The sequence below is a fragment of the Neolamprologus brichardi genome, chromosome 7 (genome assembly GCF_056152115.1).
Source record: "Neolamprologus brichardi isolate AB-2024 chromosome 7, ASM5615211v1, whole genome shotgun sequence".
Classification (NCBI taxonomy): Eukaryota; Metazoa; Chordata; class Actinopteri; order Cichliformes; family Cichlidae; genus Neolamprologus; species Neolamprologus brichardi.
Genome location: NC_142110.1, coordinates 47,336,015 through 47,363,203, shown reverse-complemented (window position 1 = coordinate 47,363,203; position 27,189 = coordinate 47,336,015). Strand labels below are relative to the sequence as shown.

The 27,189-nt window shown below is 39.3% G+C and overlaps 2 protein-coding genes and 1 pseudogene across 4 annotated transcripts; 1 reads left to right on the top strand and 2 right to left on the bottom strand.

Moving 5' to 3' along the window:
* The first annotated feature begins 9,687 nt into the window (after positions 1-9,687).
* rabepk (Rab9 effector protein with kelch motifs) lies at positions 9,688-14,539 on the top strand. Of its 2 annotated transcripts, none has more exons than XM_035906876.2 (8): positions 9,688-10,070; positions 10,244-10,298; positions 10,394-10,548; positions 10,758-10,913; positions 11,115-11,279; positions 13,694-13,843; positions 13,975-14,124; positions 14,233-14,539. In XM_035906876.2, the coding sequence occupies exons 2-8, from the start codon at positions 10,246-10,248 to the stop codon at positions 14,457-14,459; spliced, it is 1,056 nt and encodes a 351-aa protein (XP_035762769.1). In that variant the 5' UTR covers positions 9,688-10,070; positions 10,244-10,245; the 3' UTR covers positions 14,460-14,539. The 2 variants fall into 2 exon arrangements, with proteins under 2 accessions (XP_035762769.1, XP_006789031.1); XM_006788968.2 differs by having other exon boundaries at positions 9,688-10,074.
* A 110-nt stretch (positions 14,540-14,649) lies between these two features.
* Positions 14,650-18,379, bottom strand: LOC102786164 (endoplasmic reticulum chaperone BiP-like; annotated as a pseudogene). Its single transcript, XR_015719302.1, has 9 exons — positions 18,278-18,379; positions 17,489-17,629; positions 17,173-17,403; positions 16,933-17,070; positions 16,730-16,842; positions 16,249-16,639; positions 15,914-16,151; positions 15,648-15,815; positions 14,650-15,520 (listed from the first exon to the last, which is right to left on the bottom strand). The product of XR_015719302.1 is annotated as an endoplasmic reticulum chaperone BiP-like (transcript).
* Positions 18,380-21,434: 3,055 nt separating this feature from the next.
* LOC102785293 (endoplasmic reticulum chaperone BiP) lies at positions 21,435-25,178 on the bottom strand. The gene is made up of 9 exons (XM_087843747.1): positions 25,015-25,178; positions 24,374-24,526; positions 24,050-24,281; positions 23,813-23,950; positions 23,610-23,722; positions 23,129-23,519; positions 22,793-23,030; positions 22,537-22,704; positions 21,435-22,407 (listed from the first exon to the last, which is right to left on the bottom strand). The coding sequence occupies exons 2-9, from the start codon at positions 24,490-24,492 to the stop codon at positions 21,845-21,847; spliced, it is 1,962 nt and encodes a 653-aa protein (XP_087699873.1). The 5' UTR covers positions 24,493-24,526; positions 25,015-25,178; the 3' UTR covers positions 21,435-21,844.
* Positions 25,179-27,189: the final 2,011 nt, after the last annotated feature.

The following is a 27,189-nucleotide window of genomic DNA, read 5'->3' as shown; positions in this document are numbered from 1 at the left end:
TCATTTGTGAACTCTTTTAGTCAAGTAAATGCATCAAATACATTGGGAGGAAAGTAGAAAGAGTATAATCTTGGGTCTTTTTTTTCTTTGTCCACAAGCATTTCACTTTCTCTTTCTTATCAACAGGAAAACAGTTGTCATTGATTGGATTTTTAAAGCAGTGCAGTGTGTCCATTTTTTTTTTATGCTTTCATAGTCCTGTTCATTAGGAATACCCTGCCTGCAATCATAAGTCCAAAGTACAGTCAACTAATTTTCACAAAGTGAATGGATATGTTGAAAGGATCATATAATATACACTATATTGCCAAAAGTATTCACTCATCCATCAAAATCATTGAATTCAGATGTTCCAGTTATGGCCACAGGTATATAAAACCAACAATCTAGGCATGCAGGCTGCTCATACAAACATTTGTGAAAGGGCTCTCAGGGGCTCAGTGAAATCCAGCAACTAGGAACAATAGCAACTCAGCCACGGAGTACTGGATGTAAAATCAAAGAGCAGGGTCAGTGGGTGTTGAGGCACATAGTGGACAGAGGTCATCAACTTTCTGCAGAGTCAATTGCTACGGGCCTCCAAACCTCATGTGGCCTTCAGATCAGCTCAAGAACAGTAAGCAGTTCATATGCATGTAAAGACAGATGAATTAATACTTTATATTATCCAACAGAGACGCAATATAGTGTATCTCTGTTGTTAATTTCCACAAAGTGAATGTTGAAATATGTTGTAAAAATATAGGTATAAAAGTTAAAAGTTATGAGCAGAAACTGGATGGATTGTGGGATAAAATTAATTCATTAATGGTCCACATTAAACACTGAAGTCAATAATTGGCTTGCGTAATGATCCCTTCTCCAGAGTCAGCCTGGAACTCTCTCTTAAAAAGAAAATTGACAGACAGGCATAACCTGTTTTCCTCCTTTTATCTGAAATTTCAGCAGTTCTCTGGTACAGTAAAGCAATTTTTATTTGTGCTGTAACTACATGGGAATTTCACAATAAAATATAAAATGCTTTGATGTTTCACTACAAAGATATGTGCTAATCTTCTGCTTAGGTCTTTAAAGTCAGCCACAGTTGGAACTTGCCTCTGGCTTCCTGCTTGCACACCCACACATGCATCACAGGCATAAAATACAAATGTCCCCCCCACAACTTTAACCACACCCCTGTAATACCTTATCCATATTAATTTACTCTATACTGACAGATAAATACTGGATAATGGATGAGGCTTTCGTCTCGGTAAACAGTGCAGGTCGACCTCCTCCAGTTTGGATAATACCCTCCATAAATGATTCAACGTGTCATCAGATAAAGAGGAGAAGCCTCATTACCAGACTAAAGGACATGTTACTACATCTGAGCCCACTTGTTGCTGGGAGTAATATGCTTGTCAACTTAGATGCACTGCTGGATTGAATGCCTCTGGTGTCACAAACAGTGACACACCTTTTTATAAAATTAACACAATCCTTTACCAATGTGCCAATGTGGTCAGTAAATAAGACATCCGGATAAGTGCCATCGCTAGCTCTTCTATACTCTCATAGTCATTGGTATTGGTGAGTTTATGCCAACCATATTTTACCAAAAATAGCACACTGTCAATCTAGCCCTACAGTATTCAGATGGTATTTCAAATAAAAGAAATTTACCTCACCATAGGTACAGACTAGGAAGGATGATGTCTCTGAGGGATTGGCAGGGGGTTTCCGCAAGTAAACTCTGAGACACGTCATCTTGGAGAGAGCATGCTAGCTGCTACTGCAGACAGGGTGGTTTCAGTAGCTAAAAAGAAGACAGAGAAACCTGATCCTGCTTTGTTCATGAGCGTGTGTGTGTGTGTGTGTGTGTGTGTGTGTGTGTGTGTGTGTGTGTGTGTGTGTGTGTGTGTGTGTGTGTGTGTGTGTGTGTGTGTGTGTGTGTGTGCATGCAGGCAGTCAGACAGAATAACAAACATATCTGACCCAGACCCTTTTTTATATATTTTGCTCCCAAGGAGCCGGAAATTTTTGTAACTTTTTACAATGGACTTGCTCAACAGCCCTTCGTGGTTTCTGAAGGTCTTTCACAGTTGTCTTTCAGACATTGGCTGCTTTTTCATTCATTTTCAGTCCTGACGAAGGAAGGTTTTTCTTTTTTGTTAAACCACGTAACACTGACCTATTTATCATTCACTAACAACTCAAACAACTCAAAAAGAGAAGCAATTTTAAATTTAGGCTCTTTCCAGGCTGTCACAAAAGCAGATAATTTGTTCCTAATCCTTTAGCTCAATCTGTGAAAAATGCCAGCAAGGTGATTCTCAAAGTGCTATTAGCTGAAAACCTGGCATATCTCAGCAGGCCTTGCAGTGTATTCTTAAAAAAATTAAGGAAACTGGCAAAAATGGAGGGCAAAAGACGAGGTGGCAAACATGAAAAACTGTCCAAAGAAGAGCTTCAAGAGTCCTGGAGAACTATACATGAAAGCTGTGTAAGAGAGTTCTGGCTGTATTAAATAATAAAGCAATGAGAAGAGAAGAGAAGAAAATATTGACTTTCAAGGTCATTAGAGTTGTTCGTGCTCTGTTTCTGCCTTTTTTGCTGCATTTCCATTTACTTGAATTACATGCATTTCAATATATCTGTGCCCCTATTTCCAATTTTTATGGCAAAATTATACATTTTACATGCTTAATGTATTATGATTTGCCTTGTATGCCTTTAACAGCACATTTTTACTGATTAACCTGAATTTTATGATTGTGTACTTTACCTATTTCTTACTATTCCTATTGAGCTACCAAGTAGCAGCGACAGCTTTCCATATGAAGTTAAACAATATCACTTTAGAAGACTGCTGCCTGATAGTGCAAAAGCATCCATTGGATGTATGAGCTGGTTGGTTTAGCACCATTTGCAGATTTGGAGACATATGGGTGACATTCACTGTACTAGACAGCTGTCAGATGGATTTGGCAAATGTTGACATACAAGAGTGTTAATGAAAAGTGAGAGCCAAGGTTAAGATATGAAAAGACTGCCCAGATTCGATCTCTTCATTCCCCGAGGTTAAAGTATTTTGCTTATATCGTTTTTAAAAGGTCAGAACTTATTTTTTTGACGTAAAATATATATTTTCTTAAATATATTTTTCACACTAAGGTTAAAATTAACTACATGGCAGATTTATTTTGTTTCTTTGAGAAATGTGGTGATCAATTCGAGCTAACAGGAAACAGAACAGAAACGACAGCTGCCTCTAGATCAAACAACAGAAAGACAAAAAACATGTTTTAATACCCTGATTAAATAATCACCAGGGGAGCACTGTCAAACAGATAAAACTAATCCAGTGTTGTGTTTGCATGTCAAAAATCCAGATTACTTTTGCAGCATGACTTAACACACCTTTGGGTGAAATGTGACACAAGAGCAATGGCTCCAGCACATTGTTTTGACGTCTTTCCCAGTGGCAGTGTACCAGTAACCGAGAGATGAACTTTCCAAATTAATCCCGATTACCAAGCAGACCACCCACCAAGAAGGCACCCAAATCGAGCTCTATTTAAAGGCGACGAAAAAACGGAATCTGGTTAATGAATTTCCCATCGCCTAGAGCACAAATCAGCAAGTATTGTGCACGCAGTATGCTTAGAAAGATAGCATGCACTCAGAAGCTAATTTAGGCTGACAAAAATGATATCAGTTATCTCTTTCTCCTGCCTCTTGTCCCTTCCCCTGGACTTTAAAAAGTCACGATCATTTTCCCTTTCCTCTTATTCTGTCCACCCAGAAAAAGCCCCCTTTTTCCCTTTTTTTGGGTCCTTATCAGTTACAGTGAAAGGAAAACAAAGGACTTCTCTGAAACCCATACTGCGTTTCCCTGAAAGGAAAGATGGTCAGATAATGCTACTGTGGAATGGCCTGTTTAGGGGTGGGGGGAATGGGTATCCATATGTCAGTCTCTCACACCGAAAATATACACTCTGTGTTTGCAGCTTTCAACAGAAATAATAGACTATTCAAACTCCCAAAAGTCCACTCTACCCTGTTTATGTCAAAACAGACAAGTTATACAAGTCCTCTCCGGTATATCCTGCTTTATTCCACAATATGTGCTCCAAAATAGCACAGTGGAGAATAGTTGTACCAATGTGTCATATTTTGTCTCATAATTTTGCTGCTTTTTCTCGCCCATTGCTGTTTTTTTCTCTTTTTTTAGGATTGTACTTCCATCTAATACAATCTAATTTGCACATTTTCATTGATGCACTTTGGTTTTGCACAAACTTTTGGATTTTAACTAGTTTTAAAGTTAAATATTAGTACTTTCCATGGGGTTTCAACTAGAGTAACAGAGAAATAATTTATATTTTTTACAGTCTGTCAAGCTAACATTGTGTGGCAAGCCCTAACGTACCATGACCTGAGTGCAGCAGTAGTTTTTAGTCCCTAGATGGCCAATATCACATGCCTCAAGTTGTGTTCCAAAGCCACAGTGACCCCATGATTAGATCTAACAAATAATCCTATGTCCCCACAGGGCTGACACTCAGGAAGTGCAACAGAAAGCTTAAAAGCAGAGAAATGTGAAGAAGAGGCAATATTAGGTCCTAGTGGAAGAAGAAGGTAAAGGCGAGAGAGACTTAATTAAGATGGGAGTGATAAGCAGGCAAGAATGGGACAAGTTCCCTGAAGAGATGAATTTTCAATTTGCCCTGGAAGACAGGAGATGACTGTGCAGTTTTTTGACTGCAGGTGAATTCTATCATTGTTGAATCATAAAGGGAGAAGACTACATCCTCAGATGGCCACAGGGACTGCTAAGCACCTGTTGGAGGCAGACTGAAGAGCATGGCTTCTAACTTGTTTCACTGAGTAACAGTCTATTAAGCCTATCAAAAAAACAAAAGCAATAATGACACAAAAGATCATCATGTGAAGCGAAAAAAAAAGGCTTAATTACAGAAACATTAAAACAGAGTACAGACACAAACTTACAATTTATGTTAAAATGCACCCACAACACAGCCAACAAGTCCGATGGAAATGCCCAAACAAACTGAGTGCAATCCATCCCTCCACAACACAGTGTGAGGACTCTGGCTGTGTGGATACTGCAGTCTGGAGGAAAGTGTAGACTTTCATTTATAATAATCGTTAGAGCCATAAATAGTATATAAAAGCAGAATCTATTCACAGTGATGACTTGACCTTGCATTTTGAGCATTTTTCGCCAAGCAGGAAGCTTGGACCATATTAGAACAACAGGGTACTAAGTTATCAGGTAACACTAGCAATGTGTTAGTTAGCAAGGTGCATCCATAGCACACACCAGCTAATTACAGCTAAGTAGGTACTTTCAATTGTTCCCTTATTTTCCATGGGGTCACCAAAGCATATGGATCCAAATGTCTGATTTGGAAAAGATTTTAAGCCTTTTTTTTGCTGGGTTTGGGACTGGCACAAGGAGTAGACTAGTTTGTAAGCCCCTGACGCTGTGTGCGAGCGCACACACAAGTCCCTCCCACACCACGGACCACTAAGTAGCATTTAAAATAATCCAAAACTGGAGCGCAGGTTTAACTCTTGAATAAGCTACACCACACAGCGATCCATATTGTTATTCGGCACATAACTCCATTAAAGAAAAAGGCAATAATATGACAAACATGTTCAATAGGATCGGTTCAGTGATTTCACTGCAAAGGGAGAGGCTAAGCAGTGTCAATTCAAATATCAAGTTTGAAACCATTTGTAGTATAATCTAAATATTATTATGATGAAAATGCTTTACTCATTCACTTATTTATGATTGAACAGGTATTCTGAAGATAAACACTGATCAAGACTGCTTGAAAAAACAAAGTGTAGATAAGCATCAGCCAGCAGCAGTATCTGAACTGTGTTTGGATGATAGGTCTCACAGTACTACACACAGACTATACTCTGTTAAATGTAGTCTAGGTTCCTGTCTTGCATCTGGTCTTGTTTTTCCTAGAAACCCTGGGAACCCTTTTTCCATTTCAGGTGCTTTTATGAACTTGGTACTTGACTTGAAAAGTGTAGTATGTTATGATTTTGTAGATTAGTTACCATTTTCTTGTACTTGTTCTGTCAAAATCTGCAGATTTTCACATAACTTTTTACATCACTTTTCCACTTTTCATGTTTTTACGCTGTCCGTCTCACAGACACATTACTGAACTGTATGGTGGACTAACATTAAACACGCAACACAGCAGTCTAACCTTGTGCCTGAATGGCTTTTTTTTCTACTTAATTATTAATAGGAAAGGCCAACAACAGAGACATGGCCTACACTCTTTTTAACTAGAGGCTCTTTGAGATTATGATTAATAACCAATAAAGTGGGCTTCAAAGAGTACACATAGTTCTGGGCTACAAACAAACCCAGAAGGACATATAATCAATCTCCCATTATGTCCCTAAACTTGAAAGAAGCAGTCCTTTTAAAAGATTTTCCTTCCTTTTTCAGTGAATTAAAAAAAGGCTACGCTGAATGACAATATCTGCTGTACCCTTTCTAAGTGTGGGATAAATGTTCAGAAAGGTTCGACTAATGTGTCTTTGTATAAGGCACACATATGTTTGAGGAGTTTTAGATACCAAAGCTTTCAAGCGTTTGAGTCTCTACTTTTAGATTTTTGAATGTTCTTGCTTTCATACTTCTGCTCATTCATTCATTCAGTTATTAAGGTAATAAGAAAGTATTAACAGTGGCCATATTATCTTAACTTTTTCTCGTGGCTTCTATTGTAACCGTAACACTACAAACTAAGTCAGGGCAACTACAATAAAAAAATTGATTTTAACTGAAAGAAACCTCAATATAGGCATATGAAAATGTTTTTAATACTCTTACTATATTTATCTTAATCTATTCTAAACTATTTAGAAATGTTGTCCAAAAGTATGTGTGTGGAATAACATGAATCTTTGTTGCTTTTTATGCTGTTCCCACTGAATTCATGCAACATTAGAGCAAACAAAATGCAATAGCACAACCTACTGAGCAAATTATGAAATGCACTGTGGATGTCTTGCTCTATATGAACATACTAGAAGAAACATCACTGATGGAAAAAAAAAAAAGAATAAGTTAAATATTACCATGCTGAAAATACACCTTATCTTAATTGTTTGCTTAATTCAGATATGGTAATATAAATTCACTGGCCAGTTCATAAGGTACACCTTGCTAGTGTTGGGCTCAATTTGCCTTCAGAGCTACCTTAATTTTTTGTATCTCTTTCTGGATTCAACACGTTGTGGAAATATTCCTCAGATATTTTGATCCAAACCGACATAACTGCATCACACAGTTGCTGCAGATTTGTCAGCTGCACATCCATGATGCAAATCTGCCATTCCATCACATCCAAAAGGATGCTCTAGGATACTGTATTGGATTGAGATCTGGTGACTGTGGAGGCCATTTGAGTACAGATAATTCATTGTCATGATCAAGGAACCAGTTTGAAATGATCTAAGCTCTGTGACACAGCATGTTAACCTCTTAGAAAATGGGTACCTTTGGTCATGAAGGGATGAACCTGGATGACAGCAATGGTATTTAAATAAGGCTTGGTATATCCCCCAACACAATTACACCACCAGCAGCCTGAACTGTTGATATAAGGCAGGATGGATCCATGCTTTCGTGTTCTTTATGCCAAATTCTGACCTTAACATCTGAATGTTACAGTAGAAATCAAGACTCAGTGGATCATGCAATATTTATCTTCTATTGGTGGCAAAACATCCTGCATTCTGCAGCTTAAATTTAGGTTAAAATTGTGTGAAAGAGGTCAAATCAAATTCATTGCTGAAATTTAAAATTGTAGTTAAAACTGTTGCTCAAAATGAGAACCATAAAAAATAAACACTGGGACTTGTTACACTTACACATCCTCATACACTCACATGCACACAGTCGTACCAAACTTGAGTATCGCCCATCTTTATCTTTTGATACTTTCTTTCAAACTCTTAAAAAAGCACATATGTCAGCTCATTAAAATTAAGAGAAAATTAATTGTAGTGAAGACTTCAGACTGGTTTGTGAACTGCAGCATCATGCAGGAGAGCCAGAGTTATAATTGTAAGGTACCATCCCAACAAGAATTCTTTATTGAGGTTTTAAAATCCCTGGTTGCTAAAACATAATTGCATTTTCTGTCTAGGTCCCATCAGGTGAACTGAAACAATTGAGAAGCGATCTTTGAACTGGCCTCCAAAGTCACTATCACATGCCTGTATGATTTGTCAAAAGAGTAATTTATTTTGAAAGACAGTGAAATCCTTTGCAAAACGTCAAACAGCGCTGACCGCTTCACCTCCTCCGTAACAATTTAAATACTGGAGATCTTCAATGGAGTTGACACCGCAAGATAACACAATTCTCATTGTTTCCTGGTACACTTGTGGCTCTAATTGCTGAACATCTCCAATGTTGAATATGGACTTTAACTGGGTAGTTGCACATGTGGGAGAGATGACTGCAGGAGAATTGTGTTTCACTCCCCCAAAACCTCTTAGACAGATCCATATCTCAAGTTTCAAACACAGTAAAATCGGCAAATACAAAAAAAGATCAATACCCCCAGGTATGAAGAAAAAACAGGCAGTGGCATCAGGAAGAGGTTGTCCTTCACGACTACTGCTTTGACTGACAGAATTGCCAGTTAATGTCAGTATACAGAGTTAATCTTCTTATTCTTGTTCATACTCATGTCCAAACAACAATGAGCTTTTCGGAAACAGGGTTGTGAGACAGGCACTAGAGTGGTACAGTCTGGTCTCACTGGAGGAAGGGTGAGGGTCTGCTTTGCATCCTCAGGACTTCCTGTTTGGGGTGTGCTCCAGTTTGTAGATATCTGACTTGTTGACTTTATTCTAAAGAACCATTCAACAGAACCACAATTCTGTCTTTCAGCAGCACATTTAGCAAGTGCTTTGCAGTAAATGTAATCACCCACCAGATGGCGACAAAATGTGACACACTGTGAACTGAGGCGCGCGTGCACACACACAAACACGTACATGAACCCAGAGCACTCATTTTGTAACTTAAGATTAACCTTAATAATTAATTATTTACTGGATACCCGACACTCAGCAACATTGGACCCTTTAAACAGCGTCGTTTTGAGTGAAAATGATGATGATGATGTAGCAATTCCGTGTTCGTGAAGTTGATGTAAAACTAAACGTATAGGAGGAAATGATTTAATAATTAGGTTAAAAAAAACGCTACTATGACTCCCAGTAACTCTATGCCTAGACTTTATAGAAAGTGAGATGGACCTTTTATGTTCCAGCCAGATAAGACATATTGGTATCCTGAGAATATCTGCACAGCCACATTACTATGTCAAATATACCATTAAACATTTTATGCTTTTACTTGTATTTAAGTTTGAAAATGCTCTTAGCAATAGCCTGCCTACCTTATTTGCTTGAAGTGAGAAGTAGAACTCTTTGGGTTAAATAAATAAATAAACAATTTGCAGTTTGTATTTAAAATATTTTTTTCTGCGTTAACCATGCCAGGAATTAACATTAATGTTTCACGTATGATAAAATATGCACTTAGGAGTAGCTAATTGAGATTGGTAAACTGAGCATGCGCCTCGGCAATCCCATGGCAACCACGTTTGGAACGAAGGCATGACATAACGTAACCTACGTAAAACAAATGCGTACAGATTTCAACGTAGAGCCCCATTCTGGTTAGTAGTTAAGTATTTACGTTAACTAATTAAGAGTTTTTTATTTAACTTTATTAACATAATTCACGTATGTGCGCCACAAAGTGGGACCAAGGGGAAATTACTTCACGTAATATATACGGAAAGCCACGGTAGTCTCCTCTTTTCACCCGGAAGGACAGGTTAGCGGAGAGGAAGCTCTTCTCGTGCTCAAAATGCGGACTGAGGACGCTGATTGTGTTTCCAACTCAGTCGCTTACAAGAAGTTCTTCTAAGTGTTTAGAACAATAAAAAGGGACCTGTTTGGATTGCTTACACTGTGGATACATTTCGTAAGAAAATGTAGGTATGTATGCTTTTTCAGAGGCTCTCATAGTACAGTCAGTCAGTGTTAGTCATTATTTTTAAACCCAGCTCGTAGTGTATTATTCGTATCTTATAACTTTGATTGTAGCATCATCACTGAGGAGACAAAATAAGAGGAAACAATCTTTATATTAATGTATCTCTGACAGACATGGAGTTTCTCCCAATCCTTGATCCTCAACATAAACCCGAAGAAGGAATATGGTTAGTGAGTTGAAGTACTTTAAGTGCACTTGTGATTTTAAAAAGAGTATAACATTGGATGTAGACTCTGGTTAAAATTGTTCTGTTGCTAATAGGTATTCTTTGAGACCCAGGGGAAGTGCTCCAGGTGTTAGTGTTGGTCACACCTGTATATTCACTCCATCTGAAGATGGAGGAAAAGGGAGACTCCTTATTATTGGAGGAGCCAATCCCAGTGGCAGTTTCTCAGATTCGCACATCATAAATCTAGGTAAAAAAAATATATACACACACAGAGCCAGCTTTTACAGTATTATGACCTCAGTATAACTCTGTATTTTATAATATAGTTATCAGGCTTGCGTTTTACAGGCTTTAATGGGACATCTTTTTTAATTATGACAAGAAGCTAAAGTTATCATCAGCCATCAGACTGATATTATATAACTTTCTTTGCATGTTTGTTTTTGTATGGACCAGACAATCATGGCTGGGACATTGCTGAGTGGGAGGGTTTGGAGGCAAGGTATGAACACTGCAGTTTTGTACCAGAGAGCTGCCCCCAGAGCCTGTGGGTGTTTGGGGGTGCGCAGCAGACTGGAAATCGCAACTGTATCCAAAATGTACAGGTGGCAGGTAAATCCTATTTTAACCTAACCTAGTAATCTGATGGATTTTCACAGATTAGAAAGGTTTCACTCAGATTTCTTGTTGACCTGTGAAACCATGGCTGTGAAAACCTTGAAAACTTGTAGTCTGTAACCATACATGATCATATAAATAGATTACACGATATATTGAATCCCCACAAATCTTTTCCATTCTGTGTGTGTCTAGACAGTAACCCTCGCTGGAATACTGTAGAAACAAATGGGACACCCGCGAGTCCCAGGACATACCACACCACCTCAGCCTGCCTTGGAGACAGGCTTTTTGTGTTTTCCGGTGGGGAAATAGGATCTACACCTGTCTCTGACTCCAAACTTCATGTCTTTGATACAGGTTTGTGTCAGATAAACCTGCTGCTTATCGCAGTGCATTACAATAACACCACCTGACAGTATTTTAGAAGAAATCTGTTTCAGAGATGAAATTTTGATATTTCTTACGGGTTTTGATTTGAAAACTGAAATAGCTGATTGGGTGCCGTATCTAAGATATTTATTGATCTATTTGTATTGGATATCTATGTAAATTGCTGAATTGAATTTTCATCATAAATAGTAATCTTATGCTTTCTCAATCATCAATGGTTGCTTTATATAATAATGTTTTAAAAATAAGGAAAAAAATTATAAAGAGAGGATATTAGAAAACATATCAATTCACTGGGCTACATATCTATCTGTGGATGTCTCCACAACCAAACCTGTTAAATTATTTAACAGGGTAGGGCACCAATAAATGAAATGCAAAGGTTGTATTCATTTCACTGACAGCAGTTTAAAATAATGTGTAAAATAATTGATAGTGTAAAAGACAATTAAAAAATAAAGTGGGATTTTTTTTATCATATGCTTCAAAAATATGTACGTTTAATTTACAGCATTACAAAGTATTTGCTACTCTAGGAAGATCAGATGTGAAATCAGAGTAAAAGTCACGAGATCAAATAGAAATAATGTCATTAAATTTGAACTTTCATAGTTGAATTATATGTTACATTTCTCATTCATGCGAGCGCAGTTTCACCAGAACGGATTAAGAACGGTGGCCGTCTGAAAATAATTCCAGGGGTCAAAATGTATTTTAGTTATTTTCAGTTAAGACCTTTTGATGCAGTAGAGGTTCATTAACACTAGAGCCAACCAACAATTTTAAGCATCAGTTTTTTAGATTCAGTGACTGAAGTTTAGTAAATTTTGTTTCTTTATTTATTTTGGGAGCATTTTGGCTGTAGACCTTTTTAATTAGCTGAAACTTAGCCTTGACTCCATATGGTCAAATAGCATTTCTATTCCACAGCTTAGAATGGCTTTTAGGTCAAATTTCATTTTTACTGAATCATGTGAGAAAATTATGGAAAACCTGGTACTGAATTGTTTTAAAAATGTCTTTGTAATTTGTAATAATAATTCTTTGGTTTTCATCACTTTTGGTGTCTTAGATGCTCACATGACAAAACCTCTATATGTATATTATAAACAGTGTTGGGGAGTAACAGAATACATGTACCGGCGTTACGTATGTAAAATACAAAACATGAGTAATTGTATTCCATTACAGTTACCGTTTAAAAAGGTGGTATTCAGAATACAGTTACTTTGTTGAAACAAATGGATTACACGGTGGCCTTTTCCTGTTTCATATGTCAGGCTATGCCCTCTCTATTTTTGGTAATTCCACACCAGTGGAAACCCAAACAAAACACGCATTAAGAGGCTCTAATGCCTGTGTGTCAATCTCGCGGACTATGTAACCCCTACTTGCGGCCCGCATAATGACGCGAAGAAATATTTTTAAAAATTGGTCAAGAAATTATTTAATATGAAGGCAATAGGCAGTGTTACAGGCATCGCCTTAAAGAATGTAGCCTCATGGGCAATGTAGTCCGTGCTGCAGGGAGAATGGACTGCTATACCCGTTATGTGTCTGTGAGCGAGGGAGGGAGAAAAAAGTGAGTGGAAAAGTACGAGTTGTCCCTGAGCAGAAACTGGAGATGGAAGCATGTAAATATAGTATAGTATATATAGTATAGCTAGTTTTCAGGCTACGAGCACGACACAGAACCCGACGTATTAGCCAGAGTTCCCTTTACTATGGTTCAGAGCCAGGGACCTGTTTTATATACGCATGAAATAGTTTTCTATACGAAATCGCTGCAAAAACTGCAGCCTTACCTAATGTCCACCCTACTGTTACTCATTTTATATTAAGATTCTAAAATGTAGTTGGTATTGGTATGGCGAGTAGCCTTCAGTAATAAATCACACAGCAAGAGTACATTCATGTAGTTGTAAAAACCATGATAATATATTAAGTAATCCAAAGTATTCAAAAATATCTTACTCTCATTGAGTAACGTAATGGAATATGTTACAAAATACATTTTGGGACATGTATTCTGTCATCTGTAGTGGGATACATTTTAGAAGTAACCTTCCCAATGCTGATTATAAAAACAGAAAAAAAACACACATAACAGACATAACTGATATATGATGCCCACAAACAATTAAGAGAATGTATACACTCATTATTCATTCACTGGTAGATACAAAAAGATCAAGTGCTGAGGAAATATGATATGTCATTGTTTGAGGCATTTCCTGTCTGTGATTGAGATTTTCAAAATGAAAATCCATATTCTCCTGTTTCTTTCATGTTTCACTATTGACAATTGCTATGAAAAGCGTATATGCTTATATAAAAATAATATTTTTTCCATCCATCTCTTCTGTGTAAATCTGTTGCAGTTTCTTCTACTTGGTCCCAACCTGAAACACAAGGCAGGCACCCTCCAGCCAGACAAGGTCACATCATTGTAGCGGTGGATTCAAAGATCTACATTCATGGGGGCATGGCTGGAGACAAATTCCACAATGATATGTATTCTCTTGATTCAAGTAAGACTGTCCAGATTTGTGATTCACAAAGGAAGCGCTTTGTATTTCAACACACATGCAGCATACATGTTCAGAGTATCACTGCATTGCACTGGGATGATATAAAAATATCTGTTAAATTATCTTTAAAGGGAACATGAAGTGGGAGAAAGTGCAGGCCAAAGGAGATATTCCACCAGGAGTAGCGGCCCACTCAGCTGTTGTGCTGGGCAAGAACATTTACATCTTTGGAGGGATGACAGCAAATGGAGCAAGCAACTCCATGTACAGATTTAACACTGGTACGCTGTCTTTAAGCCATTCATAATTTTTTTTTGCCCTATATAAATATATTATTTTAGTTCTTTACACACATTAAGTATGATTGTTTGTATATTTTCTGCTTACAGACAAATGTAGATGGCTCCTAATGAAATTCAAAGGAGCTCTGCCACCAAAACGTCTTGACCACTCCATGTGTATATTTCCCTGGACGGTGTGTGATGATGGTAAACCAGAGGAGGAGCAAGCCAACGGACCAGCACCCCCTGAGGCAATGAACCTGTTATTTGTATTTGGAGGCATGAATACTCTGGGTACCATATATAATGACTGTATTGTGACTGTTGTCAAATAAAAAAACTAAAAAATAAAAATAAAAAAAAGCTTGAAAGGACAAAAAATGATATTGCAATAAAATATTTCGACATGAAATTAGTTTTGGAATTTGCAGTTTTACATCTGAACAAGTTTCAAATTAAAACTATCTATATATATGAAAACTATAAACTTTTGCACTACCTGTGAACATAAAGAGCCCTTCATCCCACAGACACTATATTCAGTGTACCCACAAAAACCCACCCGCCCACCCAACTACATCCCTCCCCATCAGGACTGCCTGAGAACAGCAGCAACAAGCCTCATATCCAGGCTGACAAATATCTCCGCCTTCCAGCGAAGAGAACACATCTCATACACTGAAACTTGTTTTAAAGTCTTTCAGGAAATTCAGTATGGTCACTTGTTATTGTCAGCCCCTTCCCGACCACTCCTCTCACAATTTGAGTCCCATCAGTCCAATATGTACACCAACATGCCAGAGGGCCAAGGAGCAACAAGACTTCAGACCTGCCTACAACTCATCCTTCTCATCTTGCTCACTGCCCTCTGGTGGAGGACCACCTGCACTACCGTAGAGCTTGGTGATGATGGGCTGAACCACCTCCTCAAGCTCCTTCTTCTTGGCCTGGAAGTCATCCAGGTCAGCATCTTGGTGGGATTCCAACCATTCAATCTTCTCCTCCACTGCCTTCTCAATGGACTCCTTATCGTCATCTGACAGCTTGCCACCAAGCTTCTCTTTGTCACCGATCTGGTTCTTCAGGGAGTATGCGTAGCTCTCCAGCTCATTGCGAGCGTCGATCCTCTCCTTCAGCTTCTTATCTTTGTCAGCAAAGCGTTCTGCATCGTTCACCATGCGCTCAATGTCCTCGGGCGTTAGCCGGTTCTGGTCATTTGTGATTGTGATCTTGTTCTTGTTGCCTGTGCCTTTGTCCTCAGCAGTGACACGCAGAATGCCGTTGGCATTAATCTCAAAGGTGACTTCAATCTGCGGTACACCGCGAGGAGCAGGGGGGATGCCAGTCAGGTCGAAGGTACCCAGGAGATGGTTGTCTTTGGTCAAAGGACGCTCACCTTAAAAAAAAAGTCACAATTAGACTTGTGGAACTTATTTATTTCACTGTCACAGGTTTCTTGTCATTGGAGTCTTTGTATAAAAACACTATTTGGGAACTTTAAAGAATAATATCTAAACTCTTACCTTCATAGACTTTGATGGTGACAGTAGGCTGGTTATCAGAAGCTGTAGAAAAGATCTGGGCTTTTTTGGTGGGCACCACAGTGTTCCTGGGGATCAGCTTCGTCATTACTCCTCCAACAGTCTCAATACCAAGGGTCAGGGGGCACACATCCAGAAGAACCACATCACCTGCAAGTGAAGGAAAATGTTTAGTAAACAGGATCACATTTGAAAGCTCAACCCTGTTTAATAAAATATTTTATTATTTATTATTATTGATGACTCACCACCGCACTCCCCTCAAGAAAGCACGCAAGCCTGCACAGCAGCTTCGTATGCCACAGCCTCATCAGGGTTGATGCCTCTAGATGGCTCTTTGCCATTGAAGAACTCCTTCACCAGCTGCTGGACTTTGGGGATACGGGTGGAGCCTCCAACCAGGACAATCTCATCAATGTCAGACTTCTTCAAGTCAGCATCTTCCAGCACCTTCTGTACAGGCTTCATGGTGGAACGGAACAGGTCCTGGGTTTTGAAGAACACAGGTTAAAAAAGCTCAGTCAAAAGTTTCTCCAACAGGGATTGACACGCAATATTATAGAGAACCAAATTAATATCTTACCATGTTCAGCTCCTCAAACTTGGCACGAGTCAGGGTCTCAGAGAAGTCCTCTCCCTCAAAGAAAGACTCGATCTCAATGCGGGCTTGGTGCTGGGCAGACAGCGCCCTCTTGGCCTTCTCGACCTCGCGACGCAGCTTCTGCACAGCACGGTTGTCTTTGCGCACATCTTTGCCAGTCTTCTTCTTGTACAGCTTGATGAAGTGCTCCATGACACGCTGGTCAAAGTCCTCTCCTCCCAGATGAGTGTCACCGTTGGTGGCCACCACTTCAAACACACCGTTGTCAATGGTCAGAAGAGAGACATCAAAGGTGCCACCGCCCAGATCGAACACAAGAATGTTCTTCTCTCCGTCCCTCTTGTCCAGGCCATAAGCAATAGCAGCAGCAGTTCTAAAGAATACAATGAGAGTTTATTAGAAGGGAGTGCAGAGATATTCTTTGGAGTTTCAAATTGCAAATTCATTTTGACTGGATGCTTACGGCTCATTGATGATTCGCATAACATTCAGACCAGCAATGGTACCAGCATCCTTAGTGGCCTGGCGCTGGGCATCGTTGAAGTAGGCGGGGACAGTGACCACAGCATGTGTGACCTGAGGAAAAAGGATAAAGTTTGATTTGATGATACACCATTTATATAAAATTAGCATTTTCACTGATTTACAATCTCTGACTTTTTGTACCTTCTTGCCCAGGTAAGCCTCAGCAGTCTCCTTCATCTTAGTCAGCACCATAGCAGAGACCTCTTCAGGAGCAAAGGTCTTCATCTGGCCACCACCAATGTCAACCTGGATGTGGGGCTTGCTCTTCTTCTCAGTAACCTTCAGAGGAAAACACATCAATATTAATTTAACAACAATTTCACTAAAACATGACCCAAAGCACAAGCAACTACAAGTTTTACTTTCAGTTTACAAGCTCACCTTGAAGGGGAAGTACTTGATGTCCTGCTGCACAGATGAGTCACCCCATGTGCGACCAATGAGCCTCTTGGCATCAAAGATGGTGTTCTCAGGGTTAGAGGTCAGCTGATTCTTGGCAGCATCACCGATCACCTTCACTGGTGACCGGTGAAGGCCACGTAGGAGGGGGTAATTCGGTTTCCCTGGTCATTGGCAATAATCTCCTCACGTCCATTCTTGAACACTCCAACACTGCAAGAAAACAGTTTGAATTTAGTCTGAATGCCATTTTATTCCATTGTGGTATCATGTCACTATAAGAGCTTGACGTGATTACCATGAGTATGTGGTCCCCAGATCAATCCCAATCACAGTCCCCACGTTCTCCTTCTTATCATCATCGTCGGCGGCAAACACTGTGCCGACTAACAGCATCACAACCCACAACAGGTTCATCTTTGTTTGTTTGCTCTCCAATCTACAAGGAAAATGCAGAAAAGAAATACAACGCAAATCAACGTGGCTTTAAAATCAGCAAGTGGACTAAGCCTCCCGAGTTCATGAAGCTAGCAGCTAATGGTACTGATGTGATTTGCTGAGCTCCAGAACCATAGCAGACTTGAAGTTGGTCTTAGATAATAAATACTATAAACATTTTTGACTACGTTATTGTATCTAGAGTATAATAAGTCCAATCCGTTTTGGCAACTTCAAATATTTTGACAAAACTGTGATGTAACATTGGTTGCAATTCCTACCACCTTCTTGGCCAGCTCCTCTTAAAAAAAAAAAAACAACATTTTATTCTTAATGGCAATTTAAAAACAAAAAAATATTTTATTCTAAGTGGTAATTAAAAACGAATTAACAAATAAAACATATTTCAAAGTCACTCGGCATTTTTAAATATTATTCTTTCCTTTTTCTTAAACACCGACTACTTCGTGATAATAAAAAAAAAAAGTCTTGTTGAAAATGTAAAAAATGATCATGCTGATGATAGACGTTTTAACCTTCATATATAAATCTGTGACGCACTTTTCCCTGTTGTCAGTTTAGCTCACTCAGTTTAGACGCACCAACATGAATCCCAGTTTGAAACCACCGGCGCCGGTTCGAGTCTTACCTTCGCGAAATTGTAGTTGAGGTCTTGATAGCGTCTTTGTTTACAAAATAAAATAGTATAAGCAGCGATAACCTCCAGAAGTTCCAATACTGTGAAGCAAACTGTGTCTATTTTGTCTATTTCACATAATTGCATTTGTTTAAATCGTGTATATATAGAAGCCTTCATAAACAAGTCGTCACGCTTTCCCGGTTTTGAGGCTCGCTATTGGTTGAGCTGCTGTTTGGTGGAAGGCGCTGATTGGTTTCGTCTCGCGCGCTGGCTGCACCTGATTTGCACATATCAGGTTTAGGCGACGTCACCGTTTGTGCCGAAGTGTGAGTGTGTGAATGTAACGCTACAAGTATGTAAAAATAAGTGAATGTATGTATAAATGTATAATTACCTCCGCCAAGGCAGTTATATTTTTGTCAGTCTGCCACTTAAATCGTTTTGAGTGAAATCTGATAAACCTTCGTAGGAGTGTAGTGTGAGTTCATGTTAACAACACATTAAAATCGGCCTTGCTTACACTCAGGTCTTCATTGTAAACTTAATGACCTATTGGTGGAAAATTGCCAAAAGCCTTATAACTTAGACTCTAAAGATTTTAAATGTCATACCACATTTAACCTTTGACCTCTCTTTCAAGTTCAAAAGATTAATGTGAAAGTCAGAGGGATAATGCTACATGGAGATATTTAAAATGATAATAGGTTTTCAGACTGCCAAGAACATGTTGAGGTGGGACACTTTTTGAGTATAACTGATTCATTTTATTATGACTTTCTTATGTATGTTACAGTAACAAATGATAATCGTTTAAATATATAGCAATAGGCAAACATGTACAATGTTCCTGAATAACTATTATGTTTTTACAAAAACTAACTTTTTTCACTTGATAAATTATTGCTAAACATTTAAACCATTTTTTCTAAACATTTCAACAAATACAATACAAAATACAATACTATTCCCTTAAAAGTAAATACTGCCCTATCTATCTATCTATCTATCTATCTATCTATCTATCTGCCTGTCTGTCTGTCTGTTATGCCATACAACCATAAGAAAATTCTATCTTTATGCTTTTTGTTGCTTGCAGCCTGTTGCAAAAACACATTTTTTGTTCCAATTTTTTTCAGTTCCAACTACCATAAATGCTAAATATATTACAGTTTGACAGACACAAATTTGTATTTTTGCACCGACAAGGTGATTCCCAAAGAGCTATTAGGTGAAAACTTGGCTTATGTCTGCATGGTTTGTAGATTGTTTATAAAATATCAGAAGAAAATGAACAAGTGGAGGACCAAAATTAAAAAAAAAAATCAGGCCTAAAAATCTACCGCAGGTGAACATTGTCTGAAAGTCATGACCTTAAGAAACAGGAAAAAATCCAGCAAACACCTGACACAGGACCTGAGAAATACATCTAGCTTTTCAACTGATACATCTGCTGTTTATTGAAGCCTCATCAGAAATCGTCTAAGTTGATGGGTGGCTCATTCTTAAGGAAGGGAAGCAGGGAGAAAAGGCTGAGGTATACCAAATAACACAGGTACTGGATTGAAAATCAGTGGCAACAGGTCTGTTGGAGTGATTAATGAAAAAATGAAATCTTTGATGTAAATCCTCATCGATATGTACAAAGAAGGACAGGACAGAGCTACAACAGAGAGAATCCACAGCCATCTGTAATACACAGTGGAGACTGTGTTATGTTTTCGAGGAGCATTTCAGACAGTGGTGTTGAAGCTTTTTTTTTTTTAAAACTGGTGGAATTCTGAACACAGAAAGGTACAGTCAGATTTTGATCCACCTTGTTGAAAGCATCTAATTGGCAATGGCTTTATTTTCAGCATGACAGTGATCCCAGTATACCCCCAGTGCAGTAAAAGCAGACCTGGATTTAAAGCACACGAACAATGGAACACAACCAGTCATTGATTGGCTTCCCCAGTGCCTGGACCTCAACATTATTGAAGCAGTGTGGGATCATCTTGACAGAGAATGAAAAACAGACAGCCAACATCCAAAAACAGCTTTAAATGTCTTTCAAGAAGTTTAATTTTTCAAAATAAGATACCTGATTCTTTAATATTTTTGTTAAGGGGGCCAAAAAGCACACATTTTAAGTATCAAGGGGCATGTATTCTCTGCATCGTCTCTGAAATTATGTTTTTTTTCTGCTGTAAATTATGCCTTTCTGGTTTCAGTTTGAACAGATGATATGAAAAATGTATATGTTTATATGACAGTAATTATTTTTTTCTCTGTCCATCACTTTCATGTAAATGTGTTGCAGTGTCTTCTACTTGGTCCCAACCTGAAACACAAGGCAGGCACCTTCCAGCGCACGTGGTCACATCATTGTAGCCGTGGATTCAAAGATCTACATTCATTCACTGTATGTCAACACACATGCAGCATAATTGTTCAGAGTATCACTGCATTGCACTGAGATGATATAAAAATATCTGTTAAATTATCTTTAAAGAAAGCATGAAGTGGGAGAAAGTGCAGGCCAAAGCAGATATTCCACCAGGAGTAGCTGCCCACTCAGCTGTTGTGCTGGGCAAGAACATTTACATCTTTGGAGGGATGACAGCAAATGGAACAAGCAACTCCATGTACAGATTTAACACTGGTACGCTGTCTTTAAGCCATTCATATTTTTTTTTAACCCTATATAAATACGGTATTTTAGTTGTTTACAAACATCCAAGTATGATTGTTTGTATATTTTCTGCTTACAGACAAATGTAGATAGTTCCTAATGAAATTCAAAGGAGCTCTGCCACCTAAACGTCTTGACCACTCCATGTGTATATTTCCCTGGATGGTGTGTGATGATGGTAAACCAGAGGAGGAGCAAGCCAACGGACCAGCACCCCCTGAGGCAATAAACCTGTTATTTGTATTTGGAGGCATGAATTTTCTGGGTACCATATATATTGAATTTTGTAAAATAAAATAAAAATGTAGGAAAAAATATTTGACATTATAATTACATTTAAAGCTTCTACCATTACATGCTGAAAGAAAAAAGGTTGAAATGCTTCTCATTCATGTACAAAATTGAAATTTCATATACTGAAAGATCAAGTTTTCAGAGGGTTGACTTTACCAATGTGGAACCTGAAACTATAAAATAAGACCGGACAGAAAACAGTTTGTATCAAACATTTATTTCAATTGTCCTTCCAGAAGTACAATGACCAGATTCAATAAATAAACTTTTGCACTACCTGTGAACATAAAGAGCCCTTCATCCCACAGACACTATATTCAGTGTACCCACAAAAACCCACCCGCCCACCCAACTACATCCCTCCCCATCAGGACTGCCTGAGAACAGCAGCAACAAGCCTCATATCCAGGCTGACAAATATCTCCGCCTTCCAGCGAAGAGAACACGTCTCACACACTGAAACTTGTTTTAAAGTCTTTCAGGAAATTCAGTATGGTCACTTGTTATTGTCAGCCCCTTCCTGACCACTCCTCTCACAATTTGAGTCCCATCAGTCCAATATGTACACCAACATGCCAGAGGGCCAAGGAGCGACAAGACTTCAGACCTGCCTACAACTCATCCTTCTCATCTTGCTCACTGCCCTCTGGTGGAGGACCACCTGCACTACCGTAGAGCTTGGTGATGATGGGCTGAACCACCTCCTCAAGCTCCTTCTTCTTGGCCTGGAAGTCATCCAGGTCAGCATCTTGGTGGGATTCCAACCATTCAATCTTCTCCTCCACTGCCTTCTCAATGGACTCCTTATCGTCATCTGACAGCTTGCCACCAAGCTTCTCTTTGTCACCGATCTGGTTCTTCAGGGAGTATGCGTAGCTCTCCAGCTCATTGCGAGCGTCGATCCTCTCCTTCAGCTTCTTATCTTCGTCAGCAAAGCGTTCTGCATCGTTCACCATGCGCTCGATGTCCTCGGGCGTTAGCCGGTTCTGGTCATTTGTGATTGTGATCTTGTTCTTGTTGCCTGTGCCTTTGTCCTCAGCAGTGACACGCAGAATGCCGTTGACATCAATCTCAAAGGTGACTTCAATCTGCGGTACACCGCGAGGAGCAGGGGGGATGCCAGTCAGGTCGAAGGTACCCAGGAGATGGTTGTCTTTGGTCAAAGGACGCTCACCTTAAAAAAAAAAAGTCACAATTAGACTTGTGGAACTTATTTATTTCACTGTCACAGGTTTCTTGTCATTGGAGTCTTTGTATAAAAACACTATTTGGGAACTTTAAAGAATAATATCCAAACTCTTACCTTCATAGACTTTGATGGTGACAGTAGGCTGGTTATCAGAAGCTGTAGAAAAGATCTGGGCTTTTTTGGTGGGCACCACAGTGTTCCTGGGGATCAGCTTCGTCATTACTCCTCCAACAGTCTCAATACCAAGGGTCAGGGGGCACACATCCAGAAGAACCACATCACCTGCAAGTGAAGGAAAATGTTTAGGAAACAGGATCACATTTGAAAGCTCACCCCTGTTTCAAAGAATATCTCTAAAGTGATGACTCACCAGTGTCCTCCTCTCCAGAAAGCACGCCAGCCTGCACAGCAGCTCCGTATGCCACAGCCTCATCAGGGTTGATGCCTCTAGATGGCTCTTTGCCATTGAAGAACTCCTTCACCAGCTGCTGGATTTTGGGGATACGGGTGGAGCCTCCAACCAGGACAATCTCATCAATGTCAGACTTCTTCAAGTCAGCATCTTCCAACACCTTCTGTACAGGCTTCATGGTGGAACGGAACAGGTCCTGGGTTTTGAAGAACACAGGTTAAAAAAAGCTCGGTCAAAAGTTTCTCCAACAGGGATTGACACGCAATATTATAGAGAACCAAATTAATATCTTACCATGTTCAGCTCCTCAAACTTGGCACGAGTCAGGGTCTCAGAGAAGTCCTCTCCCTCAAAGAAAGACTCGATCTCAATGCGGGCTTGGTGCTGGGCAGACAGCGCCCTCTTGGCCTTCTCGACCTCGCGACGCAGCTTCTGCACAGCACGGTTGTCTTTGCGCACATCTTTGCCAGTCTTCTTCTTGTACAGCTTGATGAAGTGCTCCATGACACGCTGGTCAAAGTCCTCTCCTCCCAGATGAGTGTCACCGTTGGTGGCCACCACTTCAAACACACCGTTGTCAATGGTCAGAAGAGAGACATCAAAGGTGCCTCCGCCCAGATCGAACACAAGAATGTTCTTCTCTCCGTCCCTCTTGTCCAGGCCATAAGCAATAGCAGCAGCAGTTCTAAAGAATACAATGAGAGTTTATTAGAAGGGAGTGCAGAGATATTCTTTGGAGTTTCAAATTGCAAATTCATTTTGACTGGATGCTTACGGCTCATTGATGATTCGCATAACATTCAGACCAGCAATGGTACCAGCATCCTTAGTGGCCTGGCGCTGGGCATCGTTGAAGTAGGCGGGGACAGTGACCACAGCATGTGTGACCTGAGGAAAAAGGATAAAGTTAGATTTGATGATACACCATTTAATTAAGATTAATTTTTACACCGATTTACAATCTCTGACTTTTTGTACCTTCTTGCCCAGGTAAGCCTCAGCAGTCTCCTTCATCTTAGTCAGCACCATAGCAGAGACCTCCTCAGGAGCAAAGGTCTTCATCTGGCCACCACCAATGTCAACCTGGATGTGGGGCTTGCTCTTCTTCTCAGTAACCTTCAGAGGAAAACACATCAATATTAATGTAACAACAATTTCACTCAAACATGACCCAAAGAACAAACTACAAGTTTTACTTTCAGTTTACAAGCTCACCTTGAATGGGAAGTACTTGATGTCCTGCTGCACAGACGAGTCACCCCATGTGCGACCAATGAGCCTCTTGGCATCAAAGATTGTGTTCTCAGGGTTAGAGGTCAGCTGATTCTTGGCAGCATCACCGATCAGACGCTCACCTTCACTGGTGAAGGCCACGTAGGAGGGGGTAATTCGGTTTCCCTGGTCATTGGCAATAATCTCCACACGTCCATTCTTGAACACTCCAACACTGCAAGAAAACAGTTTGAATTTAGTCTGAATGCCATTTTATTCCACAGTGGTATCATGTCACTATTTAAAGCTTTTAACGTGACTTGTTACCATGAGTATGTGGTCCCCAGATCAATCCCAACCACAGTCCCCACGTTGTCCTTCTTATCATCATCGTCGGCGGCAAACACTGTGCCGACCACCAGCATCACAACCCACAACAGCTTCATCTTTGCTTGTTTGTACTTAAATCTACAAGCAGATCTGCAGAAAAGAAATACAACGTAAGATATTAGGTGGGTTCAGCCTCCCAAGTTCCAGTAGTCAGAAACTAACGGTACTGCGTAATGTCACTTGCTGAGCTTGCAGGCAGACTAAAAGCTGGTCTTGGCAAATAAATATAACAGGAAAAATGAATTATCGATAAAATAAGATGGATCACCAGTCAATCATTCCATCATTACCACCACCCCACCGCCAATTCCCCGGTATCTTGCTAACTACGCTACCATGCCTAGCAGCCATGCAGGGGGAAACCACCATGCTAGAACATTCCAAACTACATCCTGTTTATTATATTTAGGTTACCGAGTCTGTACAGTTCATTCAGACGACAGTAGTGTAGTTACATTTCAGCTGGTTTATTTGTCAATATTTAGCTTAACCGGTTTTATTTTAATAAAACATTTAGCAGAAAATGGAAAATACAGCTATGCTTCATTATCATATTCATATTAACGCTTTATACATACCTTAACAGAAGTACAACCAATGATTTAACGGCCTTTGCGTTTCCTCTACCGGTAAGAGTCGCTTAGAGCAAACTGTATCTCCTTCAAATCCTTACTTGTCTAGAATAATGCTGGACGAAATGTGGTCTCTCCATATATAAGCCGTCACTTCTTTCCCGTCGTGGAGGCTTGCGATTGGCTGAGCTGTTGCTCGTTGGAACACGCTGATTGGTTTCATTCAGCACGCTGGCCGCCGCTGATTTGCACACATCAGGTTGAAGCGACGTCACCGTATGTGTCCACTGCGCCGACGCTGATTGGCTGTCTGTCAAGGGCAGTCCTGAACACAGTTGGTGCAGCTACATGCCACTCTCAAGGCCGGGTGGTGGGTGCATTTCTCGCACTTCTGACATTTACAAATTTTTGCTGCAATAATTTTTTTTTTGCAATGGCCCACCAAGTGTTAGATTTGTAATCTTAATTTTGCGGTTTTAAGGCGTTTCATTACGAGGAGATAGTGATGCAATTGTGAGAAGTAATGACTAACTGCAATGAGTATGAAAATCCAAATCCTTTGTGTGATTGTGATGAATCTGACAGGAAATCTTGTACCAGGTGAACTGGGTTGTCTGGGTGTTTCCTCAGTGAATGTACAAGTCTTAGCCAAAGACTTCAGATACATGTGATCACACTGATTTCAATTTGGTTGAAATCTTTTGCACACATAAAAAGGTAACATAAACTGGCGCATTCAGTTGGGTTTCAATTCAATCAACAAGACAAATATTTGGTTAAAAGGTCAAGGAAGCTGACTGCCACTGTCAAGATATGATCCTTGGCAAGTGTCCCAATATATTCCAGCCAAAGTATAAGGCTATGATTTGGATATTTTAAAAACACATCAACTAATTGCAAGATTTTTCTAGAATCCAAAATCATTACATGGATAGAATTGAACTGATCTTCTTTCTCCTACTGTGATTTATCCGAATTCTTCTATTGACACACTGATATATTTCCAGAAGGTTCCTGAACTAAATCGGTTGTACTGTCAGGAAGAATGTAGAAAAGTCATAAAATTATAAAATATCAGTGTAGCAGCTAAGTTTTGTCTATTTGTTTTATTTATTTATTTACAGTGTTACCCATAAAAACTGTAAACACTTCTGTATTCAGAGTTGAAACCTCTTACTTAGTGGCCTCCAATTCTGATAATGTTTTATGGGAGAAAAACAACTGAACATCAGATTACAGTGTTTCATCTTTTTCTTTATTGTCTTAAGGTAATGCAAAGTGTTTTATTAGCCCTTTTCAGACTTTGCAGGGATTTCTACAGAACATTTTAATATTCTAATCAAAAGATACCCTCATTTTAAAGCTAATGCTGATGCACTGAAAGGCATATTGTTACAGAGAAGCCTTCAGTTCCTGTTAGTAGAATTCATTATATTTTATTCAAGAACATCTAAAAGATGCATTTATATTCTTAATAAGGTCCTTATAATGTTACTGTCAGGCAGCTTACTATTTGTGTCATTCATATCTACTTTCTTTGTGTTACAAACAAAAGCAAAACTGACCTGTAGACTTGAAAGACAGTGATGACTCATTAAGACTTAAACTACACAGGGCAGTGAAACAAACCAGATGGAAAATTCTGAGTTAAATGTGTAATTTTCTTTGAATACAATTAAACTTTTTACTTGGACTGTTAAATCTGGTAAAAATAAATAAATTAAAAAAAAGAGAGAGAGAGAGCGAGAGAGTTGATATCATAATTAACACTAGGAGGAGCCATGTTGCTAAATCAAGGAGGAAGTGATCAGTATAGCCCTTCATACAGGTTATTACAATGTAACGACTACTGGCATTGTTTTCGCCTTGTGTTTGTTGTATGGAAACCCCTTTCTGATACGCTTTCTATTAATATGAATTAATAGATTGACATTCTGTAGAGTTTTTTTTCTCATATTTGTTTGTAAATAGTTTGAATGTCCCTTAAGGAGTCTGGAGAACTATTCTTTAAGACTATTTAAAGGAATGACAAGAAATCAGCCTAAGAGCGTTTTGACTGTGTGGAAGAATAAAGGTGGTCATTCCAAAGAGAGACTTTCAAGCTTGTTTGTACAGAATTGTTAGAATTTCCCTTATTTGCCATATTTTCTTTTATGTAAGGTAGGATCAAGACTTTTTCCA

What these genes read in the sequence shown, in the direction of transcription:
- rabepk (XM_035906876.2), top strand. Translation starts at nt 10,246, where the DNA reads ATGGAGTTTCTCCCAATCCTTGATCCTCAACATAAACCCGAAGAAGGA. An exon ending in TATGTATTCTCTTGATTCAA is followed by an intron (nt 13,844 to 13,974) that starts GTAAGACTGTCC and finishes TTATCTTTAAAG; the next exon opens with GGAACATGAAGTGGGAGAAA. An exon ending in CATGTACAGATTTAACACTG is followed by an intron (nt 14,125 to 14,232) that starts GTACGCTGTCTT and finishes TTCTGCTTACAG; the next exon opens with ACAAATGTAGATGGCTCCTA.
- LOC102785293 (XM_087843747.1), bottom strand. Translation starts at nt 24,492, where the DNA reads ATGAAGCTGTTGTGGGTTGTGATGCTGGTGGTCGGCACAGTGTTTGCC. An exon ending in AGGCTTACCTGGGCAAGAAG is followed by an intron (nt 23,723 to 23,812) that starts GTACAAAAAGTC and finishes CTTTTTCCTCAG; the next exon opens with GTCACACATGCTGTGGTCAC. An exon ending in CACCATCAAAGTCTATGAAG is followed by an intron (nt 22,408 to 22,536) that starts GTAAGAGTTTGG and finishes TTTTTTTTTAAG; the next exon opens with GTGAGCGTCCTTTGACCAAA.